Genomic DNA, 18,916 nt, shown 5'->3' with positions numbered 1-18,916 from the left:
TACCGCAAAGGCAGCATGTGGTCTCCGGCTTTTGGTGTCTGAGTCCGGGAAGAGGAGGTGCAGCAAGGCGGTTGCAAGCTGGGATCTATGGGGTCCACCAAAGAACTCCTTACTCTGGACACATATCTAAGGATGTGCCCACATACATGCGGCAAAACTGCGCAGCAAAAAAACGAGAAAACTGAAACCTCAACAGAACTAGAACCAGGAAGGGCATCCCTTTCCTCGTTCAATGGCCCTCGGGTGCCCTCTACTGGCAAAGCTTAACATCACGTTCAGTGCGCCAAGAAATGCGTAAATAGTCCAACTGATTATCTCAGGGCAGATACTGGAGGGTGAATTTGGAGATGAGAGGCAATAAATTAAAAACTGACATAGTAGCAGAATCCCCATATAGGCTCTCTTATCCATAGACTAGGAACCAACAGAGTAGGAAGGACTAAATGAAAGCCTTGGAAATTTCCCCTCCCTACAAAAACAACCCAGTAAAAATACCACATCCCTGGAAAAAGTGCATCATGCCACAGATGCCTCAGTCAAAGAGTTGAAAGAAGCAGTTGTAGTGAGACCTATCACATACCCACTTAATCCACAGTATGGCCTGTGCAGAAGTCAGATGGATCTTGGAGAATGACTGGGGACCATCATGAACTTATGTCATTTGCAGCCACTGTCCCAGATTTAGTGTCTTTCCCAGGGAAAGTCAGCACAGCCCTGGATATTTGGCATGTAGCTATCACCTGGCTTCCTCTCAGTGACAGTGTGAAGGGTTCACCAGGGCACTTTCCTTTTAGCTGGCAGGGCCATCATGTATCTTCAGGGCTATGCCAGTTCTACCCTGACATAATATAATATGCAGAGATCTTGATCACCTTAGCACTCCACAAAACATGACACTGATCCATTATATTGGCAATATTATTGGAGCTGATGAGCAGGAAGTAACAAATACTTTTTTTTTAATACTTTAATTGCCATAGTAAGACAAATGCAAACTAGAAAGTAGGAGATAAACTCCACAAAAAAATTCAGGGGCCTACCAACTCAGGAAAGTGTCTAGAAATTCAGTGGTCTAGAGTATGCAAGGATGTCTTCTCCAAGGGGAAATACGAGTTGTGCCTTATACAACTAGTTACTCCAAAAGATGCACAAAGGTTGGTAGGCCCATGGATTTTGGAAATAACATATCTCATCAATAGAGTCACCGTGAGGGGTCAGTTTTGACTAGGGACCAGAATAAGAATAGACCCTACAACCAGTTGAGGCTGCTGTACATGCTGCCCTATCATTTGGTGCTGATCTAGCAGGGCAAGTGACACCCAAAGTGTCCATGGCAAACAGGGATGCCATATCGATCCTTTAGCAGAAACCAGTCAGTATTCGTTAATAGCAAAATTAAAGGAAAGACTCACAGGATATTTGATAAATGGAGGCCCTCTTCTGCAGACAACCATTCTTTTGAGAAACAGTTTCTGGTTTGCTATTGGGACTTGGTAGGAATCAAACACCTACCTGGGTGACTTCAGGTGACCATGAAACCTGAGATTCTCATCACAAATGAAGTGTTGTCTGGCCAATATAACCGTATGGTTGGGTGTGAACAGCAGTAATGTATTATCAAGTGAAAATGATATCTAAGAGACCAGGCTTGGAAAGATCCAGATGGCATGAGCCATTTACACGAGCAGGTGATTCCTGTTGCATCATCTTTTCTCCCTCAATCAGTACCTGTGACATGCTGGGGTGGCCCTTATTCCCAGCTGACTGAGGAAGAAAAAACTCAAGCCTATACAGATGAGTCTGTCTGATATGCTCTTGTGACCTGACAGGGACAGCTGTGAGACCGCAACCTGACTTGGGTGAACCTGAAGGATGGCGGTGAAGAAAAGTCCTTGCAGTGGACAGAACTTCAAGAAGTGCTTTTGGTTGTTCAGTATGTGTGGCATGAGAAAGGGCCAGAAGTACACAACTATGCTAATTCAGGGGCAGTTGCTAATGATTTGGGTGGATGGTCTGGGACTCAGAAGGAATAGGATTAGAAGACTGGTGACAAGGAAGTTTGACCTCTTGTAACCTTTTTTTTTTTTTTTTTTTTTAAACAGACCTTTTCAAACAACTTTTATTTCAATTAGAACTGTTTCATCCAGGGGTCCGGTGTGGTCCCCTTAGGTGGGCTGTTAGCTTTTCTTTAACTGTTCATGATTTTTTTTTACTCTTAGCAGCCAGAACAGGATACTAGGTCCTTGCCAACAGGGAAGTGGTATGGGGGCCAGTGTATTAGTTTGCTAGGGCTACCATAACAAAGTGCCACAGTGGTGACTGAAGCAACAAAATTTATTCTCTCACAGTCCTAGGGGCTAGAAGTCTGAAATCCAAGTGTCAGCAGGCTTGGTTTCTTCTGAGACCTCTTGTCCTTGGCTTATAGATGGTCATCTTCTCCCTGTGTCTGCATATGATTTGTGTCTGTGTCTTAATCTCTCCCTATTAAGGACACCAGTCATGCTGGCTTAGGGCCCTCCCTTATGACCTTATTTTAACTTAATTGCCTCTTTAAACACCCTCTCTCCAAATACAGTCACATCTGGAGGTACTAGGGGTTAGAACTTTGGCATATACGTTTTTTTATGTAGGCAGCACACAGTCAACTGTAAGCAGTTTACCTATAGAGCTCCCTTCCAGGTGAGCAGGTTAGGTAGGCTCTTCCAGGGTTACATGTCAGGGAAGGAGGAGGGATCCCATATTTTTACCCCCCTTCTTGAGTTCTGAGCCATGTTATTAATTCCCAGAATGAATGATTTATTTGTCTACTGTCACTGGCAGCACTGGACCATGACCACTCTCCCCTTGTAAAACTTGGAAGGTGGAGGAGTAGAAGAGAAACCAAGTTTCAGCCAGCCGGTGTACCCTCAAGGGAAAGTAGAGGAAGGAACTGGTATATGAATATATTTCTCCTTCGTAAGTAGGCCAGGAGATGAGGAAAGGCAGGAGTATAGACCAGTTGTCCTCCCTCTATGTGGAAAGAAATATTGGGAGTGGGGAAAATGTGTCCTCCCCACCAGTGTTATGTTGTAGTCCTTTCCTGAAGGGGTTCTGTTCCCATGTTCTTTCCACTGAGCTCTTTCATGAAACCAAGCCTATTAGTCTTATCTGGCTGCATAACAAATCACCTCAAATTTAGCAGCTTAAACCAACACCCCTTTACAGATGCTATGGACTTTGCTGGGTTTTCTGCTCAGTGTCTTGGTTTGACGAGGTTCTCAGCTTAGTCTCTTAAGGTCAAAGTCAAGGTGTTGGCTGGGCTGGGTTCTTACTTAGAAGCTTAGGGGAAGAATCCACTTCCAAAGGAGTTCAGGTGGTTAGCCATATTCAATTCCTTGCTGTGTAGGGTTGTGTTCGATGCTTCCTTGCTGGCTGTCACATTCCTCATCCCATGGCTCCCTTCATCTTCAAGCCAGCAATAGCTCAGTCTCCCTCCTGCTTCAAGTCTGCTTCATGTCTCTGACTTCTTTTTCTGCTACCAGCTGGAGAAAACTCTGCTTTTAAGTCACTAGTTGATGGGGTAATAATCTCCATATCTTCACATAAGCTGTCTTGGAACTTTTTTTTTATAGTACTTTTTTTTTTAATTTTTAAAAGTCATTTATGATAGTCACACAGAGAGAGAGAGAGAGGGGCAGAGACACAGGCAGAGGGAGAAGCAGGCTCCATGTACTGGGAGCCCGACATGGGATTCGATCCCAGGTCTCCAGGATCGCGCCCTGGGCCAAAGGCAAGCGCTAAACTGCTGCGCCACCCAGGGATCCCTGTCTTGGAACTTTAATTACACCCTTAGTTATATCCTCAGAATCCCTTTGCAGCAGTGCCTAGCTTAGTGTTTGATTGAAAAACCAGGAGCCAGGAATTTTAGGGAATTATCTTTAGAATTCTGTCTACCACACCAGGAATTCTCATCTTTGCTCTAGACCTTGTGGGAAGGCAGTTCCTCTCTGCCACAGGTTTCTTAGATCCTGGCCTGGTACACAAGGCAGTAAAGTGTGTTATATGCCCTCTCATCTGGACAGACCACAATCAACTCTTCAAATGGTTCATAAATTCCTAACATGATTGCATGAATTAGGAAAAGGTACCCTTTCCTTAAAACAATCTACTGCCATCTATTGGAACTCTGTTGTAATAACTATACAGATTTCTGGTTACCAGGAAGCAGAGTTGTGCCATGTGTAGGTTGCAAAGCTTTCAGCAGTGGCCCTGGTCCCAGGGAGATCAGATACATCCTCTACATTCCAACCACTTGCCCACACTGTCGTCTCTGGAGACATGTTTTCCCAGAACCTTCTTTCTGACATTCTTCACCTATTTTTATCTGTTGTTGATTTGGGGAAAATGTGAACTAGAATAGCCATCAATTGGCCTGAATAGGGTGATGAATTAATACTCAGGAAAACAAACAATACTTTTTGCCAGTGGTTTGATCTAATCTATTTGGTTATATCCATAAGCAAAGATATTTTAAGGAGCCAACTTTGAAGTAATAATATTAAAGTAATAACAGCCACTAAAGTTCCTCAGTGCTTATATCTCTACCTACATAAAGATATAGATCAGATATAGATATATTACATATTATTACATATTATTATAGATATATTATAGATATATTATATACATATATTACATATTATTATAGATATATTACATACAATCACATATATACATAAACTCATGTAATCCTCCCAGGAGGGGTGCCTGGGTGGCTCAGTGGTTGAGCTTCTGCCTTTGGCTCAGGTCATGATGCTGGGTTCTTGGGATCAAGTCCCGCATCGGGGTCCCCACAGAGAGCCTGCTTCTCCCTCTGCCTATGTGTCTGCCTCCCTATGTCTCATGAATAAATAAAATATTTTTAAAAAATCTTCCTGGGAACCCTGTTGAGTAGGGATCATTACCCTGATGAGGTAGGCAAGAAAACAGGCCTAGTGATGTTATATTACTTGCCGGAGGTCAAGGATAAAAGAAGCTGAGCCACCTAGCCCAAAAACCCAAACCAAAACAAAAAGTTCAACTGAGTCAGGACTCACTCACTCACACCTATGCCATTGGATCCAAAGCCCATGCTTCTAACCACTTAGATGGAGATTAGGTAAGTTCCCAGGCCCTGAATTGAGACCTTAACTCTCTGCCTCTTGACCAGAAGCCAGGGCTTCTCCTCAGTGGCCTGGAACATCGTAGCTGTATTCATGAGAGTGGCCCAAAGGGAAAAAGTAAGGTAGGTTGATGTTTGTGGCTGAAAGACAGGGATGGCCAGTGGGATTTGGAAGGAAGAGAAATGGTGGGCCTCTCCTTTTAACTATGACATCTCTGGCACCTGGCACCTTCTTGGTGCAGTTAGCATTTGCTGAAGGATCAAGCAGCTACTCAGTCAACCAGACACACGTCTGTGAGAGCCCCTCTCTGTGCTTCACCTCTCTGATGTCCACCCCTACCAGCACCCCTTCCCTTTCCCATAAATGAGCTCATCTGAATTGGATTTGAGGTCATCCTATGCTATAGGCCCTGTGCCAAGTGTCCTACCTGCATCTGCTCATTAATGTGAGGTAAGAATCTCCTGATAGATGATTTCATATTTGAGAGTTCTGGGATGGAGAGAAATATGCTCAATTTATTAGACTCTATAGAACAGAAAGAAACAATTGAAAGCCATTCCCACCCCACCCCCCCATAGGGGACTTAGGGTTGATTACAAATTTAACTGATTGAGTTATTTTAAATAATTTAACTAGAAAGACAAAGTTAATATGGTGGATTCTTTTGACTACTCATATACTTTAAGCATATACAAATAGAGTAATTGTAGGGGTGCCTGGATGGCTCAGTCAGCTAGGTGCCTGCCTTCAGCTCAGGTCATGATCCCAGGATCCTGGGATTGAGCCCTACTATGGTTCCCTGCTCAGTGGGGAGCCAGCTTCTCTCCCTGCTTTGATCCCCATGCTGTGCTCTTGCACTCTCGCTTTCTGTCAAATAAGTAAACAGAATCTTTTTAAAAACCCAAAACAAGGAGTAATTACAGAATTTATTAAAACCTGGCCATCAAAACTGATTATAAAAGTGCTAAAACCATGGATTTAACCTTCTCTCTTGTACTTAATTCCAACACCTTCCTGAGGTTCCAATTTTTATACCTTTCTCGGGTTTCAGTAATCCTACAGTCATTAAAGAGTTTTTGTAATCCTACTAGACCCAAAAGAAAAAGGAAACTGTCTCAGAATAAGCTCAAGATGCAGGTTCTGGCCAGAGACATGGGATCAGGTTGCACAGTTATGAAGATTCAAAATTGAGGATCTTTAGCCCCGGTTCCTGTTTATATCAAGTTTTCTTGTTACCTTGGGTAGCTTTTACGTTTCTTTCTTTTTCTGTCTTTATTTCTTGTTTATTCCTTCTTTCTTTTTTCTCTTTCTCTCTCTCTCTTTCCTTTGTATGTTTAAAGAAACACTTATGGAAATGTCAAACAAATGGAAAGGTAAATATAGGGCTCCCTGGGTGGCTCAGCGGTTTAGTGCCTGCCTGCGGTTTGGTGTTCTTTGGCTGTGATCCTGGAGTCTCGGGATCAAGTCCCACATCAGGTTCCCTGCATGGAGCCAGCTTCTCCCCCAGCTTGTGTCTCACCTACTACTCAAACAATTTCAACTCATGGCTACTGATTCTCCTCCCTTATTATTTTGAAGCAAATCTTTTTTAAAAAAGATTTTTAAATTTATTCATTTGACGACAGAGAACACAAGCAAGGGGAGTAGCAGGGAGAGGGAGAAGCACGCTCTCCACTGAGCAGGGACACCGATGCGGGGCTCAATCCCAGGTCCCTTGGGATCATGACCTGAGCCAAAGGCAGCTGCTTAACCAACTGAGCTACTCAGTCACCCCCATGTTAACCATTTTTAAGTGGAAAATTCTGTAGCATTGAGTACATTAATCTTGTTGTGTAACCATCACCACCATCAATCTCTAGAACTCTTTTCATCCTGCAAAACTGAAACAGTACACATTAAACAGTAACTCCTCTTTCCCTTTTCCCCCCAGTTTCTGACCCCCACTCTTTCACGTTCTGGCTCTGAATTTGACTACCCTAGATGCCTCCTATGAATGAAATCATGCAGTACTTGTTTTGTTTTGTGGCTTAATTTCACTTAACAGAATATCCTCATAATCTACCCATGTTGCAGCCCATGTCAGAAGTTCCTTCCTTTTTTGGAGTGGATAATATTCCATTGTATATAATATCCCATGTTTTGTTTATCCATTCATCCATCAATGGACACTTGGGTTGCTTCCATCCCTTGACTAGGTGTTCAAACATTTCTTTAAGACTCTGCTTTCAATTATTTTTGTTTACCCAGCAGTGGAATTGCCAGCTCTTCTCTTTTTTTTTTTTTTTTTTAAGATTTTATTTATTTACTCATGAGAGACTCAGGGAGAGAGAGACACACACACACAGGCAGAGGGAGAAGCAGGCTCCATGCAGGGAGCCCGATGCGGGACTCAATCCCGGGACTCCAGGGTCATGCCATGGGCTGAAGGCGGCGCTAAACTGCTGAGCCACGCGTGCTTCCCTGCCAGCTCTTTTCAGGCCTGCCATACTGTTTTCCACAATAGCTGCACCATTTTACATTCCTGCCAACTGTCTGCAAATGTTTCAATTTCTCCATACCCTCATCAACATTTGTTATTTTCTGGGGTTTTCTTTAATAGTAGCCATTCAAATGAGTGTGATTTTTGTGGTTTTGTGGTTTTCTCATTGTGGTTTTGATTTGCATTTCCCTAATAGCGATGTTGAGCATCTTTTCATGTGCTTGTTAGCCATTTGTGGTGTTCTTTGGAGTAATGTCTGTTCGAGTCCTTTGCCCATTTTTTAATGTTTGTTACTTTTGTGGTTGTTAAGCTGTGAGAGTTCTTTATCCTGAATATTAATCCCTTATTATAGAATCTGGGGATCTTTTGTGATGGGACCTGTAGCTCGGTATTTTTTTTGTAGCCCAATATTTTTAAAAAATATTTATTTATTTATTATTTAGGATAGACATAGAGAGAGAGAGAGGCAGAGACACAGGAGGAGGGAGAAGCAGGCTCCATGCCAGGAGCCTGACGTGGGACTCGATCCCGGGACTCTAGGATCGCACCCTGGGCCAAAGGCAGGTGCTAAACCGCTGAGCCACCCAGGGATCCCCAGTAGCCCAGTATTTTTTAAGCTCCTCAGGTTGAAGACTATTCTCTTTTTTTTTTTTTTTAAGATTTTATTTATTTATTCATGAGAGACACACAGAGAGAGGCAGAGACATAGGTAGAGGGAGAAGCAGGCTCCTTTGGGGAGCCTGATGTGGGGCTCGAACCCAGGACTCCGGGATCATGACCTGAACCAAAGGCAGATGCTCAACCACTGAGCCACCCAGATGCCCCTGAAAACTATTTTCTTAGGAGATGAGGTAATAAGTATGTTGAAGTTAGTTCTCATCAGGACAAATGGGTACATCATCAACTCAGAACAATGTTGACATCTCCTCCTACCTGGCTACTATATGTATTTATCAGTGCTGTACAGTCATGGTAACCTGTTCTTCCCAGGGTCACTGGGCTTACAGTTCTCTGGGTCTATTCTTCCCTCCTTGCACAGATAGAAATGAGTTCATGTTTATGCCTTATAAATAGAAGTAGAGGAATAATAGAAGAACCAAAATATCATATATTGGGCACCTGGGTGGCTCAGTGGTTGAGCTTCTGCCTTTGGCTCAGGTTGTGATCCCAGGGTCCTGGGATGGAGTCCCACATAGAGCTCCCTGCAGGGAGCCTGCTTCTCCCTCTGCCTGTGTCTCTCCCTTTCTCTTTGACTCTCATAAATAAATAAAATCTTTAACAAATATATCCATATATTGATATTCTCCTATTTATAAAAAAAATCAAAATTATATATATCTATTCTCATCACCTTTCTAGTACAACTACTTTGAGGAGTACCTCTAGTACCTATAGTAGAGTGTACCTGTAGTACATTTGCCTTTTTGAAGATTTTATATGACCTTTCTACTTTTTTTAAAAATTTTTTTATTTATTTATGATAGTCACAGAGAGAGAGAGGCACAGAGACACAGGCAGAGGGAGAAGCAGGCTCCATGCACCGGGAGCCCGATGTGGGATTCGATCCCAGGTCTCCAGGATCGCGCCCTGGGCCAAAGGCAGGCGCCAAACCGCTGCGCCACCCAGGGATCCCTGAACTTTCTACTTTTGAGTAGGTGAGAGACTCACAGCCTTCCCCAGATATTTCAGTTGTGCAGAATGATTGTTATAGATTTTAGGGTGCTCAAATCGTAATAGCTTTGAAAATGGTAGTCCATTTAATTAGGATATTTGTCGGGACGCCTGGATTGCTCAGCGTTTGAGCATCTGCCTTTGGCTTGGGGCGTGATCCTGGAGTCCTGAGATCGAGTCCCACATTGGGCTTCCTACATGGAGCCTGCTTCTGCCTGTGTCTCTGCTTCTGTGTGTGTGTGTGTGTGTGTGTGTGTGTGTATGTGTCTAATGAATAAATAAATACAATCTAAAAAGAAAAAAATTAGGATATTTGTCTTTGTAACACTACCCTAACATGCTTGAAAATATCCTTGTTTTTTGGCATCAACAAGATGCTTGTAGATTTTTCTTGTTTAAGAAATGGAATCAGCTACTCTCCAAGGACTCCTAGTTATTTTAATGCTAAATAATATAAGACACTGATATCTGGGCATTAGGGGTATACATGATAGTTTGTAGGGGGGAGAGGATATTGGACCTCATCTGGTAACGACAGAATTGGAAAAAGTTTTAAGGCACAGATTTATATTTGACCTTTCCAATTTAAAGTATCACTGCTGTGCCCTGCCCTCCTGAGGGTCTGTGGACTCCCTGAACACTGACAGTCCTTTGAAGCTGCCTTCACCATTATCCCCACTAAGACTGTAAGAAGTTGTGTAACCTGCCTCCAATCACATGGCAACAAAGTGTAGAGTGGCCCAGCTCTGTCAAATTTCAGGATCTGGGTTCCCACAAACCCCTACCTCAACCTCCACCTGCTGTCAGAAACACCAAACTCTGTCCTTGGCAGATTTCCCACCAAGTTGCTGCACTGAAGATTCCCAAGGCAGAATTTTCCTAGTATTGGGTGGAGGGAGGAGAAAACAGTAAGTACCCAGATTCTTCTCTTCCTCCTGCAGGATTCGGGAGTGAGAATGACCAGAAGAGCCCTCCATGAGAAAGGTCTGAAGACAGAGCCCCTCAGGAGGCTCCTTCCCAGAAGAGGCCTCCGGACAAATGCCCGGCCAGGTTCCATGGTGCTGCCAGACACCAGAGCCCCCGGGGGAGGAAGCAAGACCCCTAGGGCACCCAGGACGATCCCCCAGGGGAAGGGGAGGTGAGTGGGCTCCCCAGGCAAGGTGAGGCCCCTGGGTCTCTCTTGGCCGCCCCAAGATCCAGCCACCTGCCCATGCCCTAGGGTGGAAGGAGCCTCCCAGCCCTACAGTTACAGCAAGAACTTTGGGTGGCGAGCTGCCCTAGCCTGCCCCGCACCTAAGGTCACAGCACCCATCTTGCTTGCCACTGACCCCCGCGCAGTGAGCGGGTTCCCCTGGCACCCCAAGTGTGAAAAGGGCTCTGGCACAACTGGGACCACACCCAGCGCCTGAGGACACTTGGCCGCGAAGGCTCCGCCATGCCCACCTCCTCTGTCACCAGTGCCCTCACCCCGCGTCTGCTGGCCTCCAGCCTCCTGCGACACCGCCAGCCACCCCCCTGGGCGGGGGCACACGTGGAAACCATGCAGCACCCCGCCCCCACTGAACCCCCATCTCCCACCCCAAACACCACCTCCCTTCCAGCCCCACCTCAACCCCAAACCCAGCTCCACCCTGGGTGGGCCCACGGATGCCAGGCCTGGGGCAGGGTTACCTCAAGCACCAGAGGACATGCTTCAAGAGCTTCCACCTGGTGCCAAACTCGCCAGTCCCCTGGGAACCACGTGGGGCAGAGGCCTTTCTGCCCTGGTGCCCACTCGCCTCACAGCCTGGCCCCGCAGGGACCAGAGAAGGCATCCTGGGCTAGTGTGTGTGTGTTGGGAGGGGGTATCCCAGGGTTCTGGCAGAGCCCAGAGACCTGGAAAATCCTCACCTGCTGAAGGATGGGGGCACAGGAGCCCTGAGTGGTTCCAAGAGCTTCCACGGACTCCACCACTGGGCCTGTCACATTAGCAAATAATGTCTCCCATTTATTGAGAGCTTACTCTGTGCTAGGCATTGTGATTTACATCAATTATCTCATTTAATCCTCACAACATCCCAGTGACACCGGTGTTTTCATTATCAACATTTTACAGATGGAGAAACTAAGTCTCAGAGAGGTTAAGGGACCTGCCCAAAGTCACACAGCCCATATGTGGCACAAAACCAGCATACAGATCCAGGTCTGCCCGCCTGATTCCACAGCTCACCCTGCTTGCTGTAGCCCTTCTTCGGGTACAAGAGTGAAAGTGCAGGTTTGACAGGGCATCCATTTATGGAGCATCCATTTTTCTCATGATAATTGCACAAAACTTTGTATATTAAAATGAGCAGATACTCTCTGGAATGAGATTGAGATAAAACTTGAGCCTTCAGACATCCCACATTAAGACCAATACTTCAGGCTCAGCCCATGGATCCCTGAAGTAACCTCTTCTCAGAATCTTTGCCTTTAGAGGGATATTGGCCAAGGAAGCTCTATTCTTGGATCTGCTCCTATGCAGAGACTTCCTGAAAACCAAGAAAGATGGCCTCGTAGTTTGCCATCCCAGAAGCTGCTTGGAAGCTCATCCACTTCCTCTGGGCTAAGGTTTCTAATTTCCCAACAGATGCTCATCTTCAGGGTTTGGAAATGAGAAATTGGAATTCTTTGGGATTCCTGAAATCATATTATTCTGTATTTTTCATAATTTTCTGTATTCTTTAAAATAAATGAGAGTAGTTACAAAGAACTGTAGGCTAGAGCAAATATTGAAAAACCAAAAAATATCAAAGAACATTATTGGGTAGTATTTTAATAACAAAATGTTAAATCTTCATCAAGATAACTGTACCACACAGAAGTATGTGTTGAAATTGCCAATTTGAAGACTTGTTTCCAAAATTTATTTCTGGGAGCATCACTCATAGAATTTGTATGAGATATATGATGCATGTAAACAGATTAATATTCTGTTTACAATATCAAGAGTCACATGCTCCTCTTACTGAACCAGCCAGGCACCCCCACTTCTCTCCTCCTGACCCAAGTTTCCGACACGTCTGCCTTAATCTTGGACTCTGTATATCAGCATTTTCTTCTCATGCTTTCTACTGGATGTCAGTGATTCTTTCATACCAGGAATGCCCCTATGTTTATTGCTAAGCATGAATTCTCACAGGAGAATTAGAACACTTTTTCCTATTTTCCCAATCTCTTTACTGATTGGTCTTGGGATTCAGAAAAACACAAATTTCCCAGAAAATATCAGGAAGGACTTCCTGCATAGAAATACTATCCTGGGCTGAGCAGGATTGGCAAGGCAAATTGACTACAGAAATAGTTACCTAGTATATCATCAGGCCCAGTCACTGATGCTCCCTGGTTTCAGGGCTCTCAGAGCCAGAAGATCCAATTGTGGATCTCAGCTCCATGCTAGTTCCTGGGTGTGAGACTTTGGGCAAGTTACTTTACCTCTCTGAGCTTCAATTTAATGGGTAGGATGGTGCCTGGAAATAACATACTTGTTTTGTGAGGCCAGACTGTTGAAGGGTTAAGTGTGGCTTTAGAGTCAAATAGATGGTCTGAGGGTTTGAACCCATTACTTACTACCTCTTTGATATGGGCCAAGTTCTAGCCACTCTGAGCCCCATTTTTCTCCTCTGTAAAATGGAAAAACTGAGCCCACTTCATAGGATTTGGGTGAGTTTAAATGAGATCACATATGAAAATGACTCACACAGAGCATGGTACAGTGTAAATACTCAATAAACGTGGGCCAGGGGAGTTATCATCTGCTGTATCTACCTCACAGGGCCTTTGTGAGGATGAAAGGAGAGTTATGTTTGCTTTTTAAGCTGTGAAGTGGTATCCACATGCTTCTCTTTCCTTCAGAGATGGGATGGTCAGAAGTTACTGACAGACATTAGAGCTGGGAGTAAGAGGCCTGGGAATACTTACTGATATTCACAGAAGGTGGCTGTGTTGAGGAAGAGGTGTCACCATGGTTACTTGGGAAACAGGGTTTAGTTGCAATCAAGTGGACAGACTCTGGCATCGTCTGACTTGGGCACGCTTTGGAGGGTGGAAGGAAAGAATTTTCAGAAAGAAGCTTTGGAGAAGGGACTGTGTTAAATGGAATCTGCTCACTATAGGTTTGTTTAATAGGGATTGGATCAGGGGAAGGGGACCTGGATAGAAGGTGGTGAGGGGGTTCTTTGACTATTGTCTGAAGCCCTATCATTGGCTAATCCTAGGAAAACAATCCTCTTAGCTGGGCCGTGCATCCGGCTCCTGCCATGTGTGCACCTATGATGTTCATTCATTCCCCAGACTATAAACCAAACATGGATCAAAGAGCTCTCCAGAGATGAGCTCATGTAATCCTGGCAGCAGCCCTGAAAAGTGAATACTAGCACAATTTCTGTTTTACAGACAGGGGCTTGGAGTCTGGGAATTAAGTCCATGGCCCCAAGTCACACAGCCTATTTGTGGTCGAGTCAAGATTCAGGCAAGAGTCCAAGCCCTTAGTCCCCACCAGTCCAGCTTAACTCATGGGATGCCAGATGCTGAGCTTGAACAAGGAAAAAGGAAACACAAATGTATGGGGTTTAGCGCCTAACTGGCCTCCTCTCTGGCCTTCTATGACAACTCTTTCTCTTTCTCCTTCCCAATATTACTCCTACTTTTCTGGACACTGTTTCTTTGCTTCCAGAGACATTTTTCCTGTGTAGCCCTTAAGTCTGGGTCCTTCAGGCCCCATTCCTTGGACTCTTTTATCTTTCTTTTGCACATACAGGTGTGTGAGGGATCCTCCTGATGATGCCCACAGCTTTGGCCATGGGTCACCTCTCTAATCCCAACTGCCCCTCTGAGCACCAGCTCAATCCAGCCAACTACCTCCTTGACATCCCCCTCTGAGGTTCCAGGCTCTCAGCTGAATTCATCAGCTCTCCATTAACATACGCCTTCCCCCAAGTCCCCCTTCTTCCTTACCATGGCCTCTTAGTTTCAATCACTGGTGTAGTGATAGGGAATCCAAGAAGCCTGAATAGACAGAGCCTCATGAATCCGTTCCTGGAACTAGATGTGGATTGTAGGGTATGTTCTCTGAGAGCTGTCAACAATTTGCGGGTGAACTTGGAGGGTGGAATTCATCATTTAATTAGCTGTGTCCTAAGTGCCTGGCAGTGTGCCAGGTCCAGTAGCAGGGATGGAGGACAACATTCAGGAGTGAAACAAATGAGATCCCTGGCTTTAGAGAGCTTTCAGGCTACTAGAGAAGATGGCATTAGGAATCCTCCCAAAAAAAAAAAAAAAAAAAAAGGAATCCTCCCAAAATATGAACTATTACAAACTGTGATAAGTATCATGAAGCAAAAGTCGAGGAGCTATGAAAGAATATAATAGGTCTGTGTTAGGTCAGAGTGGGGGTCAAAAACCATTTTGAGAAATGATAATTATTGTATCACTGAGAACTGAGTTGGGGGAAGAGAAGTCCTTATAAAGGCAATAGTAGGTGTGCGCATGAAGACCCAGGGGTGAGCAAGAACTGCTATGTTGGGGAACCTGAAAGGCAACCATGTCAATGGATTAATGGAGCTGAGTATGCTGGCTGTTATAAGACTGGTCAAGATAAGACTGGACAGGGTGGCTGGGGGGAAGGGGGTGGCAGGTGCCTTGTGGGCCATGTTAAGGAGCCTGGATTCTTTGGGTTAACTTTTTATTTGGAAATAATTTCAAAGTTACAAAGAGAGGTGAATAGTACAATGGGCATCCGTCTGTCCTTTGTCCCAAATTCACCTGTTAAAATTACCGATTCTTTCTCTATATGAAGTGTTACATGTGACCCTTATTTTGAACTATAATGCAAAACAATATCTCATTTACCACCCTTTTTTGTCAATTAGCTCAATAATGTCCTTTACATAGCATTTTCCCTCTAGTCCAGAATCCAGTCTAGAAATGAAGTGATGCATTCCATTGTTATTTCTCTTTAGTCTCTTTTTTTTTAATTTTTATTTATTTATGGTAGTCACAGAGAGAGAGAGAGAGGCAAAGACACAGGCAGAGGGAGAAGCAGGCTCCATGCACCAGGAGCCTGATGTGGGATTCGATCCCGGGTCTCCAGGATCATGCCCTGGGCCAAAGGCAGGCGCCAAACCGCTGCACCACCCAGGGATCCCTCTTTAGTCTCCTTTAATCTGGAATAGTTGGCTTTGTCTTCCATGACATTGACATGATGGGAAAATTTAGTTTTCCCCGTTAAGAGAATGTTCCTCATTTGTCCTCTATTTCTTCATCACACATTCCTGCTGGAAGATGATAGAAATGTTACTGTGTCTTTCCTGTGAGACAACAAAAGGCATACACAGTCTATCTCCTCCTCCTTGGTGATTTAAATTTTGTCTGATTAAGCTGTACTTACTGTTTTTCCCTTGTCACTGATAAGCAATCAGGGAGATAGTTACAAATGTGCAAATATCCTATTCCAGAGATTACTAAGTAGATGAGATTTAATATCCAAGGAGGCTTCTTGCCTGGAGCAAATCAGTGTTAGGAGGGTTACAGAATGGCTTCAGCTCTCTCTCCCCTTGACATTTTCCTGCCTATTTATTTATATATTTATTATTAGCCGGGACTTTTGGGTTCCTACTGCTTTCCAATAATCTTAGTTATTAACCTTAATTATTTTGGTGCTCAAATTATCCCAGATTTGGCCAGTAGAAGCCTCTTAAAACTAGAAGCCTGGATTTTACCCTGCTTTGTTCAATTTGCGTATTAGACTCTGACTGTGTGTAAGAATATGTTGTAGGGGCTCAGAGGAGGAAGCAGGAAGACCCGGCAGGTGGCTCTTGTGTAGTCCAGGTGGGATATGTGGCTTAGATCAGAGAATGAATTTGGATGTTCAAGAAACTTTGGCTATAGAATCGGTGGGAACTCATGGTGTGGGAAAGTGCAAGTGGACAGAGAGAGAATGACCAGGGAGTAACTGGGTGGTTGGTGGAGATATTTACTGATATGGGGAAGATAAGCAGAGTAAGGGAGTCAGTTGAGATGGGTATTTTAGATAGTTGAGTTTGAGATGTCTTTGACATCCAGGTGAAGATGTCAAGTAGTAATTGGATATGTTTTGTTCTGGAGAGAAGTCCAGAGCAGAGGACAATTTAGGAGTTGCCATGTATGGGTGATTTTTGAATGCATGGTCCTGGATGAAATGCTGTAAGTATAGTGAGGAAAGAGAGGCAAGACTAGGAATCCTAAGGGAGTTCACTGTTTGGAGGCATGATGTGTGTAGCAGGAGATGACAATGGAGAGATGGGGGGCCAGGTTGTGTGAAGCCTGTAATGTCAGACCAAATACTGAGGGCTATGGGGAACCACTGAAGAGTTCTGAGTAGGGGAGTGAATGCCACAGTATGATCTGAGTTTTAGAAAGACTGTTCTGACAGCCAAGTAAAGAGGGAGAGTCATGGCAGTGGCTAACACTATGGTTCTTTCTAAAGTAAATTTGCTATCCTCTTGCCACTGACAATTGTTCAGATGGATCCCTGTGTCTGGAATGCCCTCTCCTTATCCACCTGGGCACAAAAGATGATCAACACATCTGCCTCAGGGCTATTTCTCAGCCTCTGGTAATGATAGCATCCCTCATCTCCCTGGCTCATTCTAGCTGGAGCTGCACAACTTCCCTCTGGGATCTTTTCTAAGCCCATTGAAAAGGTGAAAAGGTGCATTGTAGGTGGAAGCTGATCCTGAGGTTTGCGGGAGTCTGTTTGGTCACTGTGATTCTCTGCCCTCACATGCTTTGAGTTCAGTGTAGTCTGTCAGCCAGGCAACCAACCACCCATTCAAAGTATGCTGTCCTGTCTGCACCCCTACCACATGCCAAGGAAAATGGGCTGAGTCTGGATGAACATCCTAGTGCATCCTTCACTTCTCAGGGGTGGTGCTATGCAGAAGACCCACAATCCTGTCTAGAGAATATCCACAGCTCATGGAGACACAAATAAGCAAAGGTAGAATTTCAAGAGACCAGAGGGAGGGGCAGATGTTCTGGAAGGCCAGAAATGGCAAGATTATTACTAGTTGGAGAAATGAGAGAAAGTTCTCTGGAGAAGGTGGCATTTGAACTAAGCCTTGAGGACAGAGAGGACGATTTTCCATTTCACAAAGGAAACATTTGATCATTCAAGCAGAAGAGAAAAATAAGGGAAAAAATCAAAGCCCTTTTTCCTCATATATTTTTTTTCCTTTTTTTTTCTTTTTTCCTCATATTTTATTGACATTGTCCACACAATCATTGTCGGTTACATAAATATCCCATTAGTCAGCTACTTTATGGTTAGTCCTCTTACTGTTGGAATAACTCATTTCCAGGCCTCAAGACATTGGCTTGGAGCCTGTGGTTGGGTAGTGGGGACAGAAGCAACCCACGACCAAATGTAACTCAGGAATCAGTGCTTGAGCCCATCCACTCATTCCTTCATTCAACAAACATTTATTAAGGACTCACCTGTCCCAAGTCCTGAGGATACACTGATGATCAGGACATAGTTCCTCTTCTAAAGACTGCAAGTCTAATAGAACAGGAATCACAGTGGAGAGAATTTGTTGTAAAGCATGTGAAAATGCCACCATGCAGGCACATTGTGTACAAGATGTGGTGCTGACATAGAGAAATTGTTACTAGTTGGAGAAATGAGAACTGGGTAACTGAACTCAGCAGTAGATAGCACACCAAGCAGAGCATGCACAGTGAGGAGGGGGAGGATTGAGGACACCTGTCAGAGGACCAAGTTCATGCTGAGTGCTGCTATATACCTCTCTGTCAACAGGCTGGAAGGCACATCTCTCCTACTCTTAAGCTTCTGGGTGTGTGTTTTTTTTTCTGTTTTCTATTTCAAGTATTTCCTTTCTCCATTTTTTTTAGGGGAGGAAAGGCTATTTTTATGCTCTTTTCCAAAATCTCAACTTATGTGCTTAATTCATTTTATTTTTCTCTTTTTGACCCTAAAAGCATTTAATGGTGTTAATTACCTCTGCAGATAGTTTTGACTGTATCCTGTTTTTAAAATTATTTTCTAATGGTTTGTTTTTTTACTCTTGATTTACTTCTTGTAATTTGATATGCTATTCATGTTTTTCCATTTCTAAGTGGCGTGTTTTATATTATTGTTAGCTGTATTGCATTTTGATCAGAGACTGACTTTTAGAATTTCCACTTTTCAAAATTTACCAAAATATTCTCTGTAACTTAATATTCTTGTTGAATTTTGTCACTGTCCATGGAACTTGAATAGAAGGTACACTATTTGTTTTCAGGTTAAAAAACTTTGGATGTTCATATCTGCTATGTCCTTATTTATTTTTTGATTTCTTGTTCAGAAAATGTATTAGAATATTTCCAATAAAACTGTTTCTCATGTTTCTCCTAATATATATTTTTAAAAGATTTTTTTAATCTATTCATGAGAGACACAGAGAGAAAGGCAGAGACATGGCAGAGGGAGAAGCAGGCTCCCTGAGGGGAACCGGATGTGGGACTCAATTCCAGGACCCTGGGACCATGACCTGAGCCAAAGGCAGACACTCAACCATTAAGCCACCCAGCTTCCCCTGTTTCTCCTAATATTATTCAATATTTT

The 18,916-nt window shown here is 44.0% G+C and overlaps 2 protein-coding genes and 2 long non-coding RNA genes across 11 annotated transcripts in view; 2 read left to right on the top strand and 2 right to left on the bottom strand.

Moving 5' to 3' along the window:
- The window catches only part of LOC144319370 (uncharacterized), a 29,963-nt gene extending 27,095 nt beyond the window's left edge, over nt 1-2,868 (bottom strand). The window contains exon 1 of one of the 5 annotated variants that reach the window (XR_013385207.1): nt 4-2,868. This is a non-coding gene — a long non-coding RNA (uncharacterized LOC144319370). The remainder of the gene's footprint in view (nt 1-3) is intronic. The other 4 variants (XR_013385206.1, XR_013385204.1, XR_013385205.1 and 1 more) reach the window with 4 other exon arrangements.
- The window catches only part of ZNF629 (zinc finger protein 629), an 83,391-nt gene that overhangs the window by 14,187 nt on the left and 50,288 nt on the right, over nt 1-18,916 (top strand). The gene's annotated exons all lie outside the window — the stretch shown is intronic.
- BCL7C (BAF chromatin remodeling complex subunit BCL7C) overlaps nt 1-18,916 on the top strand; it is a 54,186-nt gene that overhangs the window by 25,867 nt on the left and 9,403 nt on the right. The window contains exons 6-7 of one of the 3 annotated variants that reach the window (XM_077907354.1): nt 10,233-10,429; nt 11,387-18,706. In XM_077907354.1, coding sequence (XP_077763480.1) covers nt 10,233-10,429; nt 11,387-11,399 — 210 coding nt within the window. In that variant the 3' untranslated portion in view covers nt 11,400-18,706. Of the gene's footprint in view, nt 1-10,232; nt 18,707-18,916 lie in introns of those variants that run through there. The other 2 variants (XM_077907353.1, XM_077907355.1) reach the window with 2 other exon arrangements.
- Nucleotides 15,253-18,916, bottom strand: part of LOC144319368 (uncharacterized) — a 26,430-nt gene continuing 22,766 nt past the window's right edge. The window contains exons 3-4 of one of the 2 annotated variants that reach the window (XR_013385202.1): nt 17,785-17,848; nt 15,253-15,584 (exon numbers count right to left, since the gene is read on the bottom strand). This is a non-coding gene — a long non-coding RNA (uncharacterized LOC144319368). The remainder of the gene's footprint in view (nt 15,585-17,784; nt 17,849-18,916) is intronic. The other variant, XR_013385201.1, reaches the window with a different exon arrangement.

This window comes from Canis aureus, chromosome 8 (assembly GCF_053574225.1).
Source record: "Canis aureus isolate CA01 chromosome 8, VMU_Caureus_v.1.0, whole genome shotgun sequence".
Classification (NCBI taxonomy): Eukaryota; Metazoa; Chordata; class Mammalia; order Carnivora; family Canidae; genus Canis; species Canis aureus.
The sequence above is the reverse complement of the archived record's forward strand: the minus strand, read 5'-3'. Positions and strand labels throughout refer to the sequence as shown.